General features: G+C 33.6%; 4 protein-coding genes and 1 long non-coding RNA gene across 9 annotated transcripts; 4 read left to right on the top strand and 1 right to left on the bottom strand.

Moving 5' to 3' along the window:
* Positions 1 to 588: 588 nt before the first annotated feature.
* LOC123006285 (potassium voltage-gated channel protein Shal) lies at positions 589 to 3,411 on the top strand. Its single transcript, XM_044400660.1, has 3 exons — positions 589 to 2,002; positions 2,060 to 2,222; positions 2,291 to 3,411. The coding sequence occupies exons 1-3, from the start codon at positions 888 to 890 to the stop codon at positions 2,729 to 2,731; spliced, it is 1,719 nt and encodes a 572-aa protein (XP_044256595.1). The 5' UTR covers positions 589 to 887; the 3' UTR covers positions 2,732 to 3,411.
* A 2,173-nt stretch (positions 3,412 to 5,584) lies between these two features.
* On the top strand, positions 5,585 to 8,526 carry LOC123006534 (WASH complex subunit 4). Of its 2 annotated transcripts, XM_044401078.1 has the most exons (10): positions 5,585 to 5,753; positions 5,805 to 5,932; positions 5,984 to 6,143; positions 6,290 to 6,462; positions 6,511 to 6,735; positions 6,784 to 7,197; positions 7,244 to 7,576; positions 7,630 to 7,714; positions 7,765 to 8,003; positions 8,054 to 8,526. In XM_044401078.1, exons 1-10 carry the CDS (start codon positions 5,702 to 5,704, stop codon positions 8,387 to 8,389), a joined length of 2,145 nt encoding a protein of 714 aa, XP_044257013.1. In that variant the 5' UTR covers positions 5,585 to 5,701; the 3' UTR covers positions 8,390 to 8,526. The 2 variants fall into 2 exon arrangements, with proteins under 2 accessions (XP_044257013.1, XP_044257014.1); XM_044401079.1 differs by lacking the exons at positions 6,511 to 6,735; positions 6,784 to 7,197; positions 7,244 to 7,576; ... (1 more) ...; positions 7,765 to 8,003; positions 8,054 to 8,526 and having other exon boundaries at positions 5,984 to 6,420.
* Positions 8,481 to 10,845, top strand: LOC123006535 (60S ribosomal protein L19-like). 2 transcript variants are annotated; one of them, XR_006412813.1, is made up of 4 exons: positions 8,481 to 8,661; positions 8,712 to 9,565; positions 9,614 to 9,957; positions 10,100 to 10,207. XR_006412813.1 is itself a non-coding variant. In XM_044401081.1 (4 exons), the coding sequence occupies exons 1-4, from the start codon at positions 9,953 to 9,955 to the stop codon at positions 10,789 to 10,791; spliced, it is 600 nt and encodes a 199-aa protein (XP_044257016.1). In that variant the 5' UTR covers positions 9,903 to 9,952; the 3' UTR covers positions 10,792 to 10,845. The 2 variants fall into 2 exon arrangements, 1 of the variants encoding a protein (XP_044257016.1); XM_044401081.1 differs by lacking the exons at positions 8,481 to 8,661; positions 8,712 to 9,565 and adding exons at positions 10,252 to 10,415; positions 10,468 to 10,845 and having other exon boundaries at positions 9,903 to 9,957; positions 10,100 to 10,206.
* A 674-nt stretch (positions 10,846 to 11,519) lies between these two features.
* Positions 11,520 to 18,983, top strand: LOC123006550 (double-stranded RNA-binding protein Staufen homolog 2-like). Of its 3 annotated transcripts, none has more exons than XM_044401118.1 (9): positions 11,520 to 11,838; positions 11,886 to 12,001; positions 12,054 to 12,143; positions 12,283 to 12,773; positions 16,370 to 16,688; positions 16,739 to 17,175; positions 17,396 to 17,728; positions 17,780 to 18,138; positions 18,231 to 18,983. In XM_044401118.1, exons 1-9 carry the CDS (start codon positions 11,786 to 11,788, stop codon positions 18,283 to 18,285), a joined length of 2,253 nt encoding a protein of 750 aa, XP_044257053.1. In that variant the 5' UTR covers positions 11,520 to 11,785; the 3' UTR covers positions 18,286 to 18,983. The 3 variants fall into 3 exon arrangements, with proteins under 3 accessions (XP_044257053.1, XP_044257054.1, XP_044257055.1); XM_044401119.1 differs by having other exon boundaries at positions 16,370 to 16,673; XM_044401120.1 differs by having other exon boundaries at positions 11,521 to 11,838; positions 11,910 to 12,001.
* Positions 18,973 to 19,793, bottom strand: LOC123006551. Its single transcript, XR_006412815.1, has 2 exons — positions 19,635 to 19,793; positions 18,973 to 19,576 (listed from the first exon to the last, which is right to left on the bottom strand). It is a non-coding gene; the product is annotated as an uncharacterized LOC123006551 (long non-coding RNA).
* Between the last annotated feature and the right edge of the window lie 808 nt (positions 19,794 to 20,601).

Raw genomic sequence — 20,601 nt, forward strand, 5'->3', positions numbered from 1 at the left:
AAGGATTTTGTAAGACATTTATTTCAGTTTTTGGAACTACTCTACAAAAGGATCCTTTTTCCTTAAAAGTCAGATATCTCAGCGACAAAATGACCTAAGAGAATATAAAATAAAGCACATTAAAGCCGAATGAATAGGCTATCCGGTACATCCATTGATTTAACTAAAAAAAATTCCCCAAGTCCGTGAACCAAAAACAAAAACAAAAACAATTTACAATTTTTTTCTCGCGCTATTTCCTGCGCTTGCGTGATAACTGTAGCACAGAAAAATTTGTCAAAAAATCTCAAAACTAGACACTTAAAGCCTTAAAAAAATCTAGATACGACTATTTCTCGATGAGATAAACCTTTCAAAAATCACCAAAAAATTTTTTAGTCGGCATAGTGTGTAGTTGCGGTGAAGGGTAGATTGGTTAGAATTAGAAAAGCATGCGATAAGGCATCCTGCGGGATCGATCGATTGCAATGTTGGTGTTGGTGTCGGTGTCGACGTCGACGACGACGTCGAAGTCATGCGCTGTATCTGTCGGTGGACGTCGGCGTCGTTCGCTTGAACCCAGCCGTCTCCGCCGCAGTAACATCGACGCCGATTGCAGTGAACAGTGCTAGAGAAGATGGAGGTATTCGCGCCCGAAATAGTCCGAGTTACGAGTCAGCAATGAACAGTTTCAAGTATTTGGAGGAGTTCGGGAGGAATAATAATAAAAATAATAAATCGGTGTTTGATCTTGACGTCGTCGTCGTCGTCGTCCGTCAAGAAGAAGAAATGGTGGTGAAGTGCGACGAGGAAGTGGAACGCGAGTGAGCGATCGGTGAGACCGCGAGCACCGCGAGCACCGCGAGCACCGCGAGCACCGCACAATAAAAGTCATTCCGCCGCACAGTATGGCCTCGGTCGCCGCTTGGCTGCCATTTGCCCGGGCGGCGGCCATCGGTTGGGTGCCTATCGCCACACACCCGCTCCCGCCGCCTCCGATTCCTAAGGATCGACGCAAAGCCGATGACGAGAAACTCCTCATCAACGTTTCAGGACGGCGGTTTGAAACGTGGCGAAACACCCTAGAGAAATACCCTGACACACTTCTTGGCTCAAACGAGCGCGAATTCTTTTACGATGAAGAATGTAAAGAGTACTTTTTTGATCGAGATCCGGACATTTTCCGACACATTCTCAACTATTACCGCACTGGAAAACTGCACTATCCGAAGCACGAGTGCCTCACTAGCTACGATGAAGAATTGGCTTTCTTCGGGATTTTACCGGACGTTATCGGGGATTGTTGCTATGAGGATTACAGAGATCGCAAACGTGAAAACGCTGAAAGACTCATGGATGATAAACTTTCCGAAAACGGTGACCAAAATTTACAACAATTGACCAACATACGGCAGAAAATGTGGCGGGCTTTTGAAAATCCACACACTTCAACAGCGGCTTTAGTATTCTATTACGTTACAGGATTCTTTATTGCTGTTTCTGTGATGGCAAATGTAGTAGAGACGGTTCCTTGTGGAAGCAGACCGGGAGGAGCTGGCTCCTTACCGTGCGGTGAAAGATACAAAATTGTATTTTTCTGTTTAGATACTGCTTGTGTTATGATTTTCACAGCTGAATATTTATTAAGAATGTTTGCAGCCCCAAACCGATATAAATTTGTTCGCTCCGTTATGAGCATTATCGATGTTGTAGCCATTCTACCTTATTATATCGGTCTGGGCATCACCGACAACGATGATGTTTCCGGTGCTTTTGTTACTTTGAGAGTCTTCCGGGTTTTCCGAATTTTTAAATTCTCACGTCATTCCCAAGGTCTTCGTATCTTAGGTTACACTCTCAAATCGTGTGCTTCCGAACTTGGTTTTCTTGTATTTTCACTAGCTATGGCTATTATCATCTTTGCTACCGTGATGTTCTATGCCGAAAAGAACGTCGGTAAAACAAATTTCACTTCCATCCCTGCCGCCTTCTGGTATACCATCGTCACGATGACTACACTAGGGTAATCCCCAACCCCCAAACCTCATCTCTAAAACTCATTAATCATCATATTTTTCAGATACGGCGATATGGTTCCGGCGACTATAGCAGGAAAAATTGTTGGCGGCGTCTGTTCCCTGAGTGGTGTCCTTGTAATTGCATTACCCGTACCTGTTATCGTTTCTAATTTCAGCAGGATTTACCACCAGAACCAAAGAGCGGACAAACGCAAAGCTCAAAGAGTAAGTAAACTCCTAACGACTTCCACCCGTTTATTTAATTTCTTCTTGTAATATTTTCTCTCCTGCAGAAAGCTCGTTTGGCTCGTATTCGTATTGCCAAAGCATCGTCAGGGGCGGCTTTTGTCAGCAAGAAAAAAGCAGCGGAGGCTCGAATCGCCGCTCAAGAATCAGGCATCGAACTCGACGGTGACAACTACCGCGAAGAAGACATTTTCGAGTTGCAACACCACCATTTGCTGCGTTGTTTGGAGAAAACCACCGATCGGGAATTCGTCGAACTCGAGGTGCCGTACAATGGCCACCCTAAAAGGCCCGGTTCGCCATCCCCTATGGCAAGTCCAGCACATTCGGCCGTTTCAATCGGCTTAATTCAGTCCTGCTGTGGCCGATGTTGCCCTCGCAGGTACCAACAAGCCTGCGGAAAATATATGCCAGCAGCGTCGGCGGCTCAGTCGAATCAAACAGGCGGCGGTATGGACGGCACTTATCTTGTGGAAGCGTCATTTTAAACACGACGGCCGGGCCGGAACATATCAATCTACCGCCTTGTGATGGTTACGTCTCGGTCGCGATTCCGGTTTCTTCGTTTTCCAAACATCGATTCTATTGTGTTGACATGTGTAGTGTAAATTGTGATATAGATGATAAATAAACTGACAATTGATCTAAATGTACGTACTTACACAATAAACCGACTTATTCTACACTCGTTTCATAGACTTTATGGTGTACCTATTGTAAGATAGGTATAGGGGGTTGTTCTTCAGTTCTTCAATTTCGATTAAACGGACTCGCGTTTGTTTATACATTTTTTGTTTATTACTAATACATTCCTTTGGCGTTTGATTTTTTATTTTGAGCTCCTTAGTACGAGTCTTAGCCGCCATCTTGGAACTGGAGTTAACACCATGTAACTACATACCTAATACCTACTTAATTATAGTAATTGCATAAATCGTTTTACAGTCTTACTAATTAGGGAAAAACACGTTACGTGTTAAAATAAATAATTAGTTAACTATATAAAAAGAAGAGAGATAGTAGCTATATTGTAAAATTTTAAGCTACCTATAGGTACCTATATCTAGAATTTAACGAATTTGTCTTTCACATTGTTTTGTCTTCACCATTCTTTTAAAAATGATCGTTTTGTTTCGATTATATAGTTTAATAAACAAATAAATTTTCCACAATCTATAGGGAGTTTCATTTAGCCGGCAGAAATGAGTCATCTCATCGTCTGATCCGGAACACAGAATCCAGACTCCGGAGGCGATTACATGCGACAGTTTCAGTGACGTAACAAAAGTAGGTCCCGCTGAAAATCAATACTACCATACATTGTGCCAATTCGGTCGAAAACATCCCGAAATTGGGCCAAATCAATTTGAGTTTGGCAAACTAATTATTAATAATGTATTTTCGTCAATTCCTCCTGTTAATAATAAATTAAAGTATTAAAGCAGGTGCGATGAAACTGCATTCCATTTCTCATAATAAATTAAGAGTATTAGTTTACTTCCCGAATCATATAAAAGTCACTGCTGGTCTTCTACGGATTAAAAATAGCACCACATAAACAATAAAACCAAAAACAAATGACGAATTGTTTTCGATCCTTTTAAATATTTTTATAGCTTCACCGAAAATGTTTAAATCAAAAACGCATTTAGACATTGTTTGGACTAAATTGATGTTTCAATTCCGTGTAGGTGGTTCACGATTGTAATTAACATCCTTTAATTGCCTCTTTAACGAATCGATCAGTCGGAAATCTGGTCGTGTTTTGGCTGCTTTTTTTACCAATTACAAATGCGCGTTAAACCCGTGAGACTTGTAAGCATCCCTGGATTATTTTTGGAGAGTTTAGTTTAATCCGGTCTGGTGGGAGTAATATTTATATACTCGCAACATTGGTGTAGATCATAACATTTTATAAAATGTTTATTATGTTAATATCTCAAAAACAAAAATTTTTTAAGGTTGCATCGCACAAACTTTTATATTTTTCTAGTAGGAATTTTTACACCCACACTACATACAAAATATTTCAATAATACACACATCGAATCTCATAGGAAAGTAAATATGTTATTAATAAAATTTTCTGGAAGTTGTAATCAAATATCATGTTTTTTATGTGTTGCAAATACCTGATGATTACGAATTATGTCTTCAAGTATGATAACGAGCTTAAAGGAATTGAATTCATTAGTACACATTTCATAACAATTGATATAAGTAGTTTTTCACATTGAAAGTGTCTTCTGCAGGTAAGTTTTTATTTATTTTTACATAAACATCAAAAAGTGTCTACTTTAGAAATAGGTATTTATTTATCTATATAAAAAATTATTTATTATTAAACGATTTTACTTTCAAAAATAATAAACGCCTGAAAATATTTTTGGCTTTTATTTAAAATAAGACATTTCTGTACAGCTGTCTTTGAATTTTATTTGTTTTTCGGTTAAAACATTATTACGACGTGGGTTTAAAATCATTGAAATACAACAGTTCTGTTTATTCCTTAAAATATTTCCTCATAATTTAACCAAACCGATCATTTCTTTGTTCCTCGATTTAAAACATATGTTATCATCTCCGAATTTATTGTCAGTGGAATAAATAACCCACTACGTTAATTTCATATCCAGTGTTTTTTTCTGTTTCTATTTTTATGTCTTGCCTTTAATTTTGTATAATTGAAGATTTTATTTATTTCATAGATACCTACTATTTTAAATAAACTGTATGGGCATTAAATAATGGATTAAATAAATAATAAATTAAAATTGACTGAAACGTTTGGCAATATATAATAATAGGGAAAAGTACATACAAAACATTTTTTTAAACACCCAATCAGATTCATTTATCCACAATGCCTTTTACGTTAATTAATTTATTGATTAATCAATTATAGATATGAAAAATGAGCAAGAACAGTATCAAACAGAATTGGCAAAAAGAGAAGCTCGTCGTGAAAAGCGCCGTAGAAGAAGAAGAAGAAGGAGGAGAAGACGACAAAGACAAAAAATGATGATACTGAAACGTCTTTATGGTGACATTAATAAGGCACAAGAAAAAGAAAACGACGACAAAAACATAACATAAGGAAAAACGTTTCCATATGGAATAAATAAAACATATTAATAAATATTAATTAATTATTCAATACCTATCTAATTAATGGAACATTTTTTACAACAAGCATCTTGTAGATTAGTTGTTGCACAATAATTACTTTGATATGATTCAAAATTTAGTTTGATGTTTTATAATTGGACTATTTTTATCACAAATAAATATTTTATCTATCTTAATATGAGGTTTATATTTTTACCTACGCCACTGACGCTTCCTGTCAAAATCCACTTTAAGTTGGTTATAGTATTGAAATTGTTTTCTTTTTAAACGTTTTTAAAATAATGTTGTATTACCGTAATAAAACTGTGTACGCTTAAAACGCCAATAAAATGCTTGAATCTCGAAATGTAGCGGAGAAAAAATTAAACGCTGAAACCAATAGTAAGTAAACTAACCTAACTTTTTGCAAGATTTTATTAAATTATTTTTTAGGATTAATTGGTGAAGTACAGCTGCTTCAATATGGCAATTTTTTAGATAAGTACAGTACCGATTTAAATAATTTTAAACAGAAGCTTCCAAATAGATTCAACGTGCGATTAGAGCCGATTTTACTTGAGGTTCAAATGGTAAAAAAAGAGGGCCTTTTTTTCAATTCTGTCTCATTTTAGAGCTCTAGAACTGAAAATGTATCTCTATTGCATTTAGTACACTCAGATAATAAGCTTTTGAGTCGAATTTTGGCTAGTCTGGCTGCTGTTTGTGAAGAAATTAACACACTAGTAGAGGAAGCCAGAAGTTATTATCCAGTTTTTGTTTTTTATGGAGAAGGTGCGATTATGTATTACAAATTTTAATTGAATTATTTCCTATCAAAAATGTTCCACAAGGTGGAAAAAAATGAAATTACGCAGTTTATGTTATTTAAGTTTTTTCCATCACCTCGCGGAATTAATGCTAACTGCACATATTTGTAGGAAAAAATAGTACAAAAGAAGACCTACAATCAATTTCTTCAGTTGTTGAAGTTTTGCAAAAAGTTTGTTGCTTTATTGAACGTTGTTATTACGTTATTGGTTTATTATTTCAACAACTTTGTGCCATTTTGGGAAAGGAATATAATACAATTCGATCTGGCACATGCTTTCCTGTAATTGTCTCAAGTAAAAACAATATGTACATAAATGGGTTTTTTTAGGAGTTGTTAGATTGTTTAGCAGAGTTGTTGGTTTGTTTGTTGACTTTTGACAGTTTATTTTCAAATCAAACGTCACTAAAGGATCATTGGTTGTTATACTGGAGATTTATTAAAGGAATTTTACACAATCCAACTAAGTTTCAGCTAACTCGTGAACAAGTTAGGTCGCTTGATAAAAATTTAGCGAGTATTGATAACACACTTTTAACAGGAAATATATTTAAGGTTTATTTCATTTTACAAATAAATAAATCAATAACAAATCAATTTCAGACTGCCCTAGAAAAATGTCTTGATGAAAAAGTTATTTTTGTTATAAAAAACAGCAGTCTTTCAAATGAAATTTCAGCTTATATTAATCAGTTACTAAGCGAGTTAGAACGAGACGACGAAAATATATTTTTTACGCAAGTTTGGTTGCAAGTGAATTGTCTTGTTGTTTTGGAACATTGTTTGTTTGGATCAACTGATAAAAAAATAGTTAAGAGACTAATAGAAGTGAATAAAAAAGCGTCGGCTTGCACCCTATGTGGAAATGTTTTATGGTACCCTGAAGAATTTTTATTAAAACATGTACCGTCTTTAAGCAAATTTCTTGATATAAAAACATTTGAAAATATTAGGCTTACGAAAATTGCATTACGAAGTCAAAATTTACCCAAAGAAACTCATCTTCTATCACTTCAGGTAAGTCACGCTGTGCGCATGCCCAAACTGAGGACTCATTTTGTAGGCTTGCCATTGGATGATTGAGGTGGATAGAATTACCCAAAGAAATTTAACAAGTTTTGATGTCAAACATCTACACGAAACCTCCAATTTGTTAATAGACGGGATAAAACTAATTAAGAAAATTAGTGAAGTGGTCAAATGGATAACAAATTTGCATGCAGATAAAGACCGGCCTATGGCCAAATCCGTACTTTTGTCTCTTTGTCGTCTTGTTGAAATTTTGAAATGTTTTCAATTTATTTTTCACAAGAAATTATTATCGCTTGTTTATATAATTTCATTAATTTCGCAACATTTGTCACATAAAGCTTTGACATTGTTGCGCAATATACGTGTAAGTGTTTTTTTTTTATAAAAGTCTCTTTATTGTTTTTTTTTTGTTTGTAGAAGAGCTTAACTCAAGAAAAATCATATAAAGAGCAACAGTTGGATGTTTTATCTGCTTTAAATGTTTGCGAGCAAAATTTAAAGGGTATGAGAGGTTCATATAATATTAATAGTATTTCATTTTGTTATTGTTAGGACCTAACACAAACCAACGAATTTTAATAGCAAAATTGTCTCTGTCAGCTAGTGGATTATCCTACGATCATTTAACCGAGATAAGGTCTGTGATAAACCGTTTAGAATTAATTTGTTGTGTACATTCTATATTAAATCGACTATGTGATTGCTCGTTTTTATATTGGCACCAAATTTATATGTTGCCTGTGTATTTTTCAAAACTAATTGAAACCAAAGCTGACTTATCTAGATATTATGTAAGTAGAGAAACTGTTTTTAACATTAACCAATTAATCCATATTTTTAGTTAATACTCAGTGCTTTAAGTGATTGTGCTCTTATTGCCGGAGATAAAATATCCGGATCGACTGACACTTGTCTTAAACAAAACCTATTCGGACCTTTGAATCAAATTGTTGAAACTAATTTACGCCTTCAAACACATCTCCATTTACAACTGCCTCCCTCAGATCCATTCAAAAACACCTTACCATTGAATTTCGCTAAATTTAACCCAGCTAGAATGGACAAGTATTACATAAGTATTAAAAAAGAAACTGAACATTATTTGAGTACGATGTTTTATAATTTAACAACGGTGGTTTTGCATGATTGGAAAACTTACGGCGAGATGAGAAGGTAAAAAATAATTTCATGCTGATTTTAGGTCATTACACGTTTTTAGACTCGCACGTCTTCAGTATGGGTTGGAAACAGTCGAGGACAATCTTCCAATGCAAACACTTGAACAAGGTTTAGATGTTTTAGAAATAATGAGAAATATAAATGTTTTTGTCGGAAAATATTTGTACAATTTAAACAATCAAGTATTCGTTGAAGAATCAAGCAATAATAAGCATTTAAACACCATTAATATTTCGCATGTGGCCAACTCTATTCGAACTCACGGAATAGGTAAAAAGTTTGTTAAATATGTTCTTTAAAAATTAGCAATTTCTCCCTAGGTATAATGAACACTACTGTAAATTTTACGTATCAGTTTTTGCAAAAAAAGTTTTATATTTTTTCGCAATTTATGTTTGATGAGCACATAAAATCTCGTTTATTAAAGGATATGAGATTTTTTTCCGAACATAAGTTAGAACTGAGTCAAATGTACCCGTATGAGCGGGCGGATAAATTCAACATCGGTATTAGAAATTTAGGATTGAATCAAAATGGTTTAAGTTATTTAGATTTGTTCCGAAAACTAATCACACAAATCGGTAATGCCATGGGTTACGTCCGATTGATCCGCTCAGGTGGGCGTCGTTTTCTCGCCGATAGCACTTGTTTTATCCCAAATTTAAAAGAGATCGACCAATTAAACGAGCTTATAACCCAGGAAGCAGCGTCTGAATTGACGAAAAAAGCCGCAAACTGTTTAATGAGCGATATAAAAACACTTGTTGAAAATTTTGAAGAAGCAACCGAGTATTTTAAGCTACTTGTTAAGGTTTTTATACCAGTTTTCCGAAACCCGAGTAATATACACTTGAAAAATTTTTACATCATTGTACCACCACTGACAATAAATTTTGTTGAACATTCATTGACTTGCAAAGAGCGATTGAACAAGAAAAATAAAAATGATGCCGCATTCACCGACGATGGATTTGTTATCGGACTTGCTTATATTATTGAACTTTTGGGACAAGAAAGTCAATTAAATTCACTGCACTGGTTTAACTCAGTTCAAGCCAAGTTTGAACTTGATAAAAAGAAAATTGAAGAACAAAAAGCCGTTGCGAGTAAACAAGACGATAAATTGCAACAAACCTTGCAACTTTCGGAGAAAAGAATTAATGCTTTTCAACGGGTACGTCATTCGATTTTTTTTACAATATTTGAATTTTTTTTTTTTCAGGAATTTCGTTTACTTTATTATAGTTTCAGTAGTGCTAGGATATTTTTCCAGGCATGATAATTTTATGCCTAAAGTGCAATACATAAATAACTACGTACACGCCTATTAGTGCAATTAACTAAACTTAAATGCATTCCCAATATTTCTTCTATTCATATTATATTTTATTAAATACCAAACTGTTTGTGTAATCTTTTATAAAAATAGAAATAAAAAAAAGAAAAATGCGCTTTATTTTGAAAACAAGCAAATATCAAAATCAGTGCGCGCATGTATTTTGTGATCATCTTTTGTTTTTTTATTAGTTTTGACAGTTGACACGTGTATGAAGTTGTAAAAATGAGGTATTTATCAAAAATTATGCAAAATTAATAATTGAACCCTTAAAACAATTCATTTTTCTGTTAGTTTTACTAAAGTTTGCAATTTTAATTTTCCCGTTTGAAAAATAATTATAATAAACTCACATAACCTTACTTTTTTCAGTTCTTTAAGACTCCAGAAACGCCTTGCGGCGTCTGTTATGCGATGTGGCAAGAAAAAAGTTTGGCTGGACCCTAATGAAATTAACGAAATTGCCAACACCAATTCAAGTAAGTTCAGAATGAAATGGTTCAAAAATTAACTTGAGGTTGCAGGACAAAATATCCGCAAACTCATTAAAGATGGTCTTATTATCAAAAAACCTGTTGCTGTACACTCCCGCGCCCGCGTGCGAAAAAACACTGAAGCCAGAAGAAAAGGCAGACACTGTGGTTTTGGGAAAAGAAAGGGCACTGCCAACGCGCGTATGCCTCAAAAAGTTTGTTAATTTTCAAAATCATGGAACTGTTCTTTTATGATTCAGCTTACAGGAACTTTGGGTACAACGTATGCGTGTTTTGAGACGACTGTTGAAAAAGTATAGAGAAGCTAAAAAAATTGACAGACATTTATACCATGCTTTGTACATGAAGGCTAAAGGTAATGTTTTCAAAAATAAACGGGTCCTCATGGAATACATCCATAAGAAAAAAGCTGAGAAAGCTAGGGCGAAAATGCTGAACGACCAAGCTGACGCGCGACGACTAAAAGTCAAGGAAGCCAGAAAACGAAGGGAAGAACGTATTGCTGCGAAAAAGTTGGAAGTTTTGCAAAATTATCAGCGCGAGGATGAAGCAACAGCCACTAAAAAATAGTTTTATATGATTTTTTATAATGGGATGTAATTTCAAATAAACATTTTACAACAGGCAGATTTTTTATTTATGACACCCTCTCAGTCGGTCAGTAATGACATGCAAATGGCCCTATATTATGATATAGTATATTAAAGAACAAGTTTTATAATAAGAGCTGATTTGGCGCACGAATTCCAAGCTATGATATGAGTGCGCCAATGCCATTATAAAACGAGTATTTTATGCTATTTTTTCTAATTTGCGCCCCCTTTTTTCATTTTAATTAAAAAAATATATTTTTGTCGTCTAGAGAATTTTGTGTTAGTTGGTATCGGTTGGTGACACTCGGCGCCCACCTGATTTTTTGAATCATTTCTGCCGTCTGTCATTAAAAATAAAATTTACAAATTACTAGTTATTATTGATACAACATAATAATAATAAATAAAATATGAACCAACAGAATTTAGTTTGCACTCCGCCCGAAATTTGCGAAATTGCCGAAGCAACAACGCAAAATTTGTTACCTGACAAGTCAAAAGCGGCATACAAAAACTAAATAACCCTAAATTCATTAAAGTATTAAATAGAGACGTTAATAAACGTATTATAAACGCAAATTAGAAAAATACTATTTATCCCGCCATTACGTCAGCTGATTTTAGACCACCCCTATATTTACGAATGGACTCGTCCGCGAGCAGTTTTCGTCTCTGCGCATCCCTTCCACCGTGGGCCTTTTACAATTTCTTGAGCTCTACCGCGATTGTTCTAACATGGCCGCATGTTAGTTGCTGTTTTCTTTATTGTTTGCCAACGTATTAAAAAAGATTTAGTAGTGGTGTTTGGTTAGCGAATTGAACTAAATATAAAGTTTAGGCATTCCATAAATGCTCATATGTTATTATTCATCGCTAAGCAAGAAGAAATTAACACTAATACGTCATTACCGGTCTCTGAATCAACTCCTCCCTTTCAAATCAACAAATAAATCCGATTTATTTTCAATATAATGCTTCAAGAACATCATCACATGTCACAAAACGGAATGCAAAGGAATACCAGGTAAATTAGAAAATAGTATGAACTCGTGTCGTTATCATTTCATTGAGGTTTGATCCATTTTTCTCATCCAGAATGGGAATGCAACAAATGGGACCACCACCGAATCATAGGAGCCAACCAATGCTTATGAGCATTCAGCCACCGGTGACTGCTGCCCATGCAGGTATTTTACCAAATTTCACCCATTTTTCCGTAATTGAAAAGAGTGCTTTTAGGAGTTCTGGTTTCTATGCCTCCAGGTCCTCCACTCATCTCTACCCCATCTATACCCCAGCAGCCACAACCCAAAAACAATGTTCAGCAAGGTGAGTTTAATTGATTTCTTTGCTTCTCACTGTGTTTTTTGGCCAAAACGTATTCGGGGTCCTGCATTGCTAAGTTAGTGTTGGTTGTTTGCATATTGATTTATAAATACCTGTTGTTTGTGCAATGTTGTATTTTCAGTATATCACTACGAAAATACAGCATCGTCAGAAACCGCACAGGCTCAACATACCGACACACAACAGCACCAAACAGGTCCGAACACTAGTACTTCGTCTGCACCGCCCAATACTACTTTGGCAAACATAAAAGAAAAAACACCAATGTGCTTGGTCAATGAATTGGCAAGGTACAATAAAATACAACACCAGTATCAGCTGACAGAGGAAAGTGGACCAGCACATAAAAAAGTATTTACAGTCACGTTAAAATTGGGCAACGAAGAATATAAATCAGAAGGTCCGAGTATTAAAAAAGCCCAACATTCTGCAGCTGCACAATCACTTGCTAAAACTGAATTTAAACATCCGCCTTCCAAAACAGCCAGAAATCGACCCGGAACCAGAGCTACAAATCCCGGTGTGATGACTCCTACAGTCGAATTGAATGCTCTAGCCATGAAACGTGGCGAACGGCCGGTTTACATTGTCGAAAATCCACCGCCACATCAGGTATTAATACGGAGTTTTTTTGTAGAAAAAAAAACATACACATATTGAACAAATATTGTATTAAAATTTTAAATGCATTCAGTTATTGGACGCAATGTTCCTCCACCGTGTTAACAGTAAAATGTCACTTGCTGTGGCCTCAGGCTGTTGTTTTAGATAAAATAATGCAAATTTCTCTTAGAGTTCAGAAGTTAATTCTGACAAAATCCAAATTTTTATTAACTTCAAAAACTGCACGTGTTTCGGTTAAAATGGCGGATCCAAAATTTCCGTTCGTTTCGGATAAACCGGCATTTCGGTAAATCGGGAGTCTACTGTATTAAATGAGTAGTTCCATGCCAAAACGATCACTTTTTATTGTTTCTGATTTTCGTAAATTTGAGATATGTTATAGAACGTGTAAAAATAAGTGACACGTATTTCACCGTTTTTTATTTTTTCAATGTATGTTGAAAAAGCAGGATGTACAAAATTAAGTACCTCGGAACAAAAAGATTTTTTATCTAAAGAACAAATCAACATATTGAAACGAAGTTTTTTCTAAATAATAAATATAAATAGGTACATTACGGACGTGATAATACATGTATTCTAAAAATTTGTTTTTAACAAATAATTTAAAAATATATTGTTTAAACAAAAAAATAAACAATTACGCAGGATTTTAAAATTATCAAAAAAATTATGTAAAAACTCACATTTTTACTATGTAACATAAGTTTCAAGACCGACGTTAAAAGTGGCTGAAAAAAATTTTTTTTGAGAGCGCTGCATATTAGCGTTTCCTTGGAAATTAAATAGAAAAATTACCAATTACCGTCACTAATAAATCGTTCTAAAGAAAACACATAATTTTCAATAATTTATTAACATTTATTTGTCAAAAAATATCAATAAAAAACAAATTCTTCGATTGAGTAAATATTTCACATATTACGTTTGGCTATACAGGGTGTGTCAAAATTCCCGGACCAACCTGACATGCCATGTAAGGTAAGATACCAGATACCAAAAATCTGTCAAAAAATGTTTACATTTATTTTTTGAAAATTGACATTTTTTTATGTCTATTTAATGATATTGATGACCTTGTATATGTTTTTTTTTTATAATTATTTAATAAAAGTACGATAATTTTGCCAATAAAAGCCACAAATAAAATTAGACAGAGTTACAATTTAGGATACAGCTTCCTTGTTTCCTCTTCTAATAGCTTGTAGCAAAAAAAAACATGTAAAATTATGTTTCCAACAGAAACAAATAGAGTCAAAATGCAATTTAAACTCTCAAACTTCGAAATTTTTATATATAGATTTTTTTACATTTTTTCCATGCTCCTGGTATCTTACTTTACATGACATGTTACGTTGGTCCGGGACTTTTGACACATCCTGTATAATCTAATTGACAAGTTGAAAGACTGCGATTTTTTAAATGATCATTTTAGTCAAGCGAAGCTCATAAACGGTACGCGAAATCTACATATTTTAATATCAGAAAATAGAATAAAAAAAAATATAGAGAGTACTCTTCGTCAACCGAGGAATTTGTATTTATTATTGATATTTTTTGAAAAATAAATGTTAATAAGTTATTGGAAATTATGTGTTTTTTATACAACAGATGGTAATTTTTCTATTTAATTTCCAAGGAAACGCTACTTTCAGACGATCTTAGGGGATCTTGTACTATGCAGCGATCTCAAATAATTTTTTTTAGCCATTTTTAAAAAGTCCGTCTTGAAAGTTGTGTAAAGACATAGTAAAAATATGAAAGTTTTTACATAAATTTTTTGAGAATTTTAAAAACCTGCGTAATTGTTTATTTTTTCGTTTAAACAATATTTTTAATTTTTTATTAATAACAAATTTTTAGAAGACATGTATTATCACGTCCGTAGTGTACCTACTTAAATCTATTATTTAAAAAAATGTTGATTTGCTCTTTAGATAAAAATTTATTTAATTTTGTACAGGGTGCTGCATTTTGGATGTCCGAATAGGGAATCTCCGAAACTAAGAGGTTTAGCCAAAAACGAGTGATACATTCTGGGGCTCATTTTTTGAGAAAATAATATTGGTTAAAACCGCATCGCGCTATCGTCTTTTGTTTTCGACTTATAGGCAAAAGTAAAAAAATTCATATCTTCGTTATTATAGAAGATACGGATTTGAAATAAAGACATTATACAGTTATTGGTTTAGCCGTAATAAGATAAATTTGTATTTTTTTAAATGGGAATCATAGGCGGCTATGGCAATTTTGAAACGCAAATTTTTTTCTGATCTAAAAAATATATATTTGTAACAAAATATTTTTTTATAACTATACTTAAAAAGTGAAATACATATTTTGTGTGATAATAGTTGGCCATGGAAAAACTATTTCACTCCAAATGCGTAAATAATAATCAATAAGAGTTTTGTGAACTGTAAAATAGATGAAAAAATAGATAAAATTATAAAGATTTAAAAAATACGATACGGTAGAAGCATTGAATAAGTATCCGAGCGCCTCAGAACAAAATTATTACATATTTTTAAAAAATCAAAAAATAGGAAAAACAAATGTGTCAACAGTCAAGACAATTAGAAAAAACATTTTTGATGATCTAATGGAGGTAGGATAACGTTTCACATAGACGGAATTTGGGTATTTGAATAGCCATATCGTCATTTTTGGGTCATATATGTAAAATATATTTTATTGAAGAATTAAAACGGCTTTTTTTTTACAACACTCTATGGATCACTAGAAGTTGCAGTGGTAATGATAGCTTGTTTAAAAACAAAGAAATGTTATTAGTTGCCAATAAGTTGATTTACAATTTATTTTGCATCTTTTTCATCACTTAATACTTAGAAAACTCTTTCATTAGTGACACTGCTTGAATATAATATAGTTTAAATCCTTTTAGTTGAAGATGCAACATTTTTTCATGGCCAACTGCGAACAAAAATCAAAGATAATTTTTTGCTAAAAATGTATTATAATAATTTGTTACAAATATATATTTTTTTGATAAGAAAAAAACAAGCTTTTTAAAAATGACATAGCCATCTATGATTCCCATATAAAAAAATACAAGTTTATTTTATTACGGCTAAACAAACAACTGAAAAAAATTGTTAACTACATTATTAAATTCTACGTAAAAAAGTGCCTGTATAATGTCTTTATTTCAAATTTGTGTCTTCTATAATAACGAAGATATGAATTTTTTTAGATTTCGCTAAAATGCCAATTTTTGTCTATAAGTCGAAAACAAAAGACGATAGCGGGATGCGGTTTTAACCAATATTATTTTCTCAAAAAATGAGCCCCAGAATGTGTTACTCGTTTTTGGCTAAACCTCTTAGTTTCGGAGATTCCCTATTCGGACATCCAAAATGCAGCACCCTGTACATCCCTGTTTTTTCAACATACATTGAAAAAATAAAAAACGGTGGAATACGTGTCACTTATTTTTACACGTTCAGAAAATCAGAAACAATGAGTTTTAAAAGTGATCGTTTTGGCATGGAATTACTCAAATTAAAAAAAAAAAAAAAAAAACAAAAACGGTTCTAGTAAATAACATATATTTTTATTATTAGGGCTACATCAATCAGGCTGGGTATTATCCTCGTCAGAACATCTACGGCACTCAAAATCAGCCAAGATACGGCTACGACACGCGTCGAAATATGCGTCCTCATTATCCTTATCACGAAAATCGATATTACGGCCAATACAGACCTACAGGTCCACACAATCCCGGCGATCCTTATACTGTGCGATTAAGAGTCGGGGATCGGGAGTATCCCGGTGTTGGATACACTGTCCAAGCAGCACGTCACGATGCAGCTGCTAAAGCCATCGAAGATATAAAACAAATGGGAGATTGTACTGATCAATCAGGTACTGTCGAAGCTCGTAAGTACCTCTAAATCAGTCACACGTAACGCCAACATACTTTTTAATAGCTATTGAAACTACAGGATCAAATGATATCAATACGGAATTGAAATCGCCAATTTCTCTTGTTCACGAAATTGCTTTGAAACGAAATCTTAGTGTCACATTTGAAGTGTTGAGCGAAAAAGGACCACCACATATGAAGGTATTTGTAACGCAGTGTCGGGTTGGCAACTTTGTTGCAGAAGGCGAAGGAAACGGAAAGAAAATATCGAAAAAACGTGCAGCTGAAAAAATGTTAGAAGAATTGGCCAAATTGCCACCATTGCCCAACATGCACAATATGGTACATCTGAAAAGGAAGAGAGTCACTAATAAGAAGAAAACCAGAAACTTAATTAAAGTCAATATGGACAAGTCGAGCGAATTCACCGAAGAAATTAATCCCATTTCGCGCTTAATCCAAATACAACAAGCCAATAAAGAGAGAGAACCGGTCTATACGGTGAGTATATACTATACCGACAGTATATTTAAAATACTAATCAAAACTCATATGTAACTTTCCTACTGTTTAAGATTTGTATTTGAGGTCTCGTTGTTAATAAAATACAACTATGCTTTTTTTACTCTCATTTTTATAAAATTGATAAATTGCTTTTCGAAATATTAAGAAAATATAATATTAAAAAAAAATTGTTAATGCGATATTTTTATTTAATTAGGTTTTGGAAGAGCGTGGAGCACCCCGTCGCCGCGAATTCGTAATCGAGGCCTCTGTGAACGGTCATTCTTGTACAGGCGTAGGTCCTAATAAAAAAATTGCAAAACGTAATGCTGCCGAGGCTCTATTAAATCAATTGGGTTACGGTAATCCACCTTCTAATCCTAAACCAGTTTTGAAAACTGAAAAAGAAACGGAAATTGGAGATAAAACCCGAAAAGTAACGTTCGTTGAAGAAAAAACTGAATCAACCCCGTCTGTTGGTGGAAGTGGTGGTAGACAATTAGTTCCTGGAATATTGTTGGTGGGAGACCAAACTACCAATTTCCAACAAGTAATTTTGGTGTTTGTTTTATAATTCAAGGTGGTAAATGTTCATTTTCAGAATAAGCCAAAGGAAAATGTAATGAATAATAACTCGAATTCTTGCGTTGATAATAAGAAGACGAGCCAAACTCAGATGAAAACTCCTCCTCAGCCGATTCAAGGTGTTCGTTCTAAGGATCAGTTGATGTACTTGGCACAACTGATGAACATCCAAGTTCAGTTCTCTGATTTTCCTAAAGCTAATCATGAGATGTATTTAACTCTGGTGTCTCTAAGCACCAATCCTCCACAGGTTTGTCATGGAGAAGGTCCCACAACTGAGGCTTCTCATGAAAAAGCTGCATTAGAAGCACTAAAAGTTTTGTCAGAGCTGGGTTTGGACATTGTTGGCCCCAACAAGGAAGGTGGTAACGAAATGTAAGTGGGATTCAGTGGGCGAAAGGAAAGTGAACATGATTCATTTTACAATAACCTCGCAATAAATGTTAATGAGGAATTTATTGTTGCAGTACCACTTCTCAAGGGTCTTCCAAGGTTGGGATCCAAAACGGAGTTAAGAAGTAAACTTTAACTGTGAACTCTAGCATAGCCTGCATCAATGAAAAATTTTAAGACTAGACTGTTAAATTATCAAATTACAAAAATCTCATATTTAATATTTGATTTTCATTGATACAGACATGTATTAATAGGGAGTTCCATGTGGCCATGTCAAGTATGCATATTAATAACTAAGAATTATTGTTTTGTTTTATGTGATTTCATTAACATATGATGTTATATGAAATGATTTCATGTATCTGTGTAATTCTGGTTATTGCTTGCACTGTTTGTAAAACCATTGCTATCCAATTTCGTTTTCAAGGGCAAAAAACGAATTTGGTAACACAGTAGTTCAGAATTGATTTAAATAAATTTTTATTTAATGTTAGGTACTTATCTATTTGTTTTTATATTATCTATGACTCATGCTGTTGCTATTCTTCAGAAAAAATACAATTCTGATCTGCTGGTTGTTTCATTTGTTGTAGATTGATTTCAGTATTCCAGGAGACTTATGGAACGTCACGTTGTATTTTTTTATTTTATACTAATGTTCGATTGACTATTTTTTGAGTTTTCTAACTTTCAATATCATTTAATGTGAAATTTTACTCTTCATAGTTTTTCCAGTTAAAAATGAAGTATATTCATTGTAGACCATTTGAATCTGTATTTTGACTCCATTGAATTTGAAATCAATAAACATTATTAAGCAAAAATGACTTTTATTTATAAAAAATTACAAATAATTTTTTTTTTGAAAAATTGATTTTATAATAATCCCACGGGCCATATGTCTAAATGTCATATTTTTGTAAGTAAGTACAAATTCGCGTTTTGAAGCACAATGCTGCGGATTGGCTGCAGTTTTTTTCTTTAAACTTTAAAGGAAAGAAACTCATAACAAGTGTAAACTAATGGTGCTGCTGCTTTATTTAAGAAACTGATACTTAGCGAATTTGTACTTACAAAGTAAGGCCCGTAGATCATTAAAAATCACCAAAATCCACCACACGAATGTCCACCTGGAGGCATACGAACTCGGGTTGGAAATGTAGCTTTCGCCGTTGTATTATTATTCTCAGTCTTATCCTCTTTTGGCTGCGGATTACCATTGGTTTCCACTTTATCAGTTTCTTGCGTTAAAATATCTTGAATACTGGACTTGGAAGCATTCACTTTTTTCGGCGTAATGGTCGGTGGCACAGATGAAAATATGTCTATATGGGCACGTCCTTTTTGGGGTGTATGTGATTTGGGAACGTCGCCGTCGGGAAAACCAACGAAGATATTTCGTGCACTCATGTTGCACCTATAATTTTCAAATTACGACTAAAACCTTCTTTCAAATATCTCGTAATGAAATCTACCTCGTTACTAGAATTTTCTCGCTTTGGATGTTAACTTTTTAATAAAGAAAGATCAGATGGAGATCAAAATTGCCACCACTGCTACAACTAACGACCACACGACCACGTTCTCGCTGACTTTTACAACTTTTTGATTTAAAAACAAAAAAAAATGGCAGCCTTACGCATGCGCATTTTTATCGTGTTGTTTGCGCATGTCGCTCAACTGTCTCACACTCCCGCATTGTGGATTCAATTAATCATTAATTAATTTTTTTTATTTTATATATTAAATGTTTAAGATACAAATTACAATGTTGAAAATAATAAAATTACAATTAAATATCGTTACCAAAGTAATAAATAGAACAAGAAATTATCAAACCTTAAAAAATGTATGTATTTAAATTAATAATTGTATTAACTAGTTAGCCATATATTTTTATGTTTTTACTATTACATTTAGTTTATTTAATTAAATGAATTAGTTACGTAACATATAATACTCCCTAACATTTTTAATAAATTAAAATGTTTTAAAAATATAAAATGAGGGTAGTGGAATCAATAAGAGTCTGCGCATTTATGACTGTATATTGCAGATTGCAGTTTATTTGAGGAAAAGATTTCACTTAAATATAACAGTCTTGACCTGTAACATAAATATGGAAATAGTAGTTTTTTTTTTTAATTTTTGAAGTTCGATTCTTGAAAATCAAAGAAAATAACAAAAAGCGTAGTCAGCAACGTTGCTAACTTTTTTTTTCAATTTGTTGAAGCGGATATAGTCGGTTAAATATTCTTCTGAGACTGAGAGGTGGCCCAAGGGTTGGTACCCTAAAGTACCACCACTCATACAATAGTTAAGATTAATTATTTATATAATTAATTAATTATAAAAACTTGTAAGTAAAAATAATAACATTATTCTAATATTCTTTAAACTTGCAACAACTCAACTCAAAGACTTTTTCTTTATAAAAGAGTG

This window comes from Tribolium madens, unplaced genomic scaffold (assembly GCF_015345945.1).
Source record: "Tribolium madens isolate multiple individuals breed KSU strain unplaced genomic scaffold, Tmad_KSU_1.1 Scaffold_2;HRSCAF=44;Tcas5.2_LGX, whole genome shotgun sequence".
NCBI lineage: Eukaryota > Metazoa > Arthropoda > Insecta > Coleoptera > Tenebrionidae > Tribolium > Tribolium madens.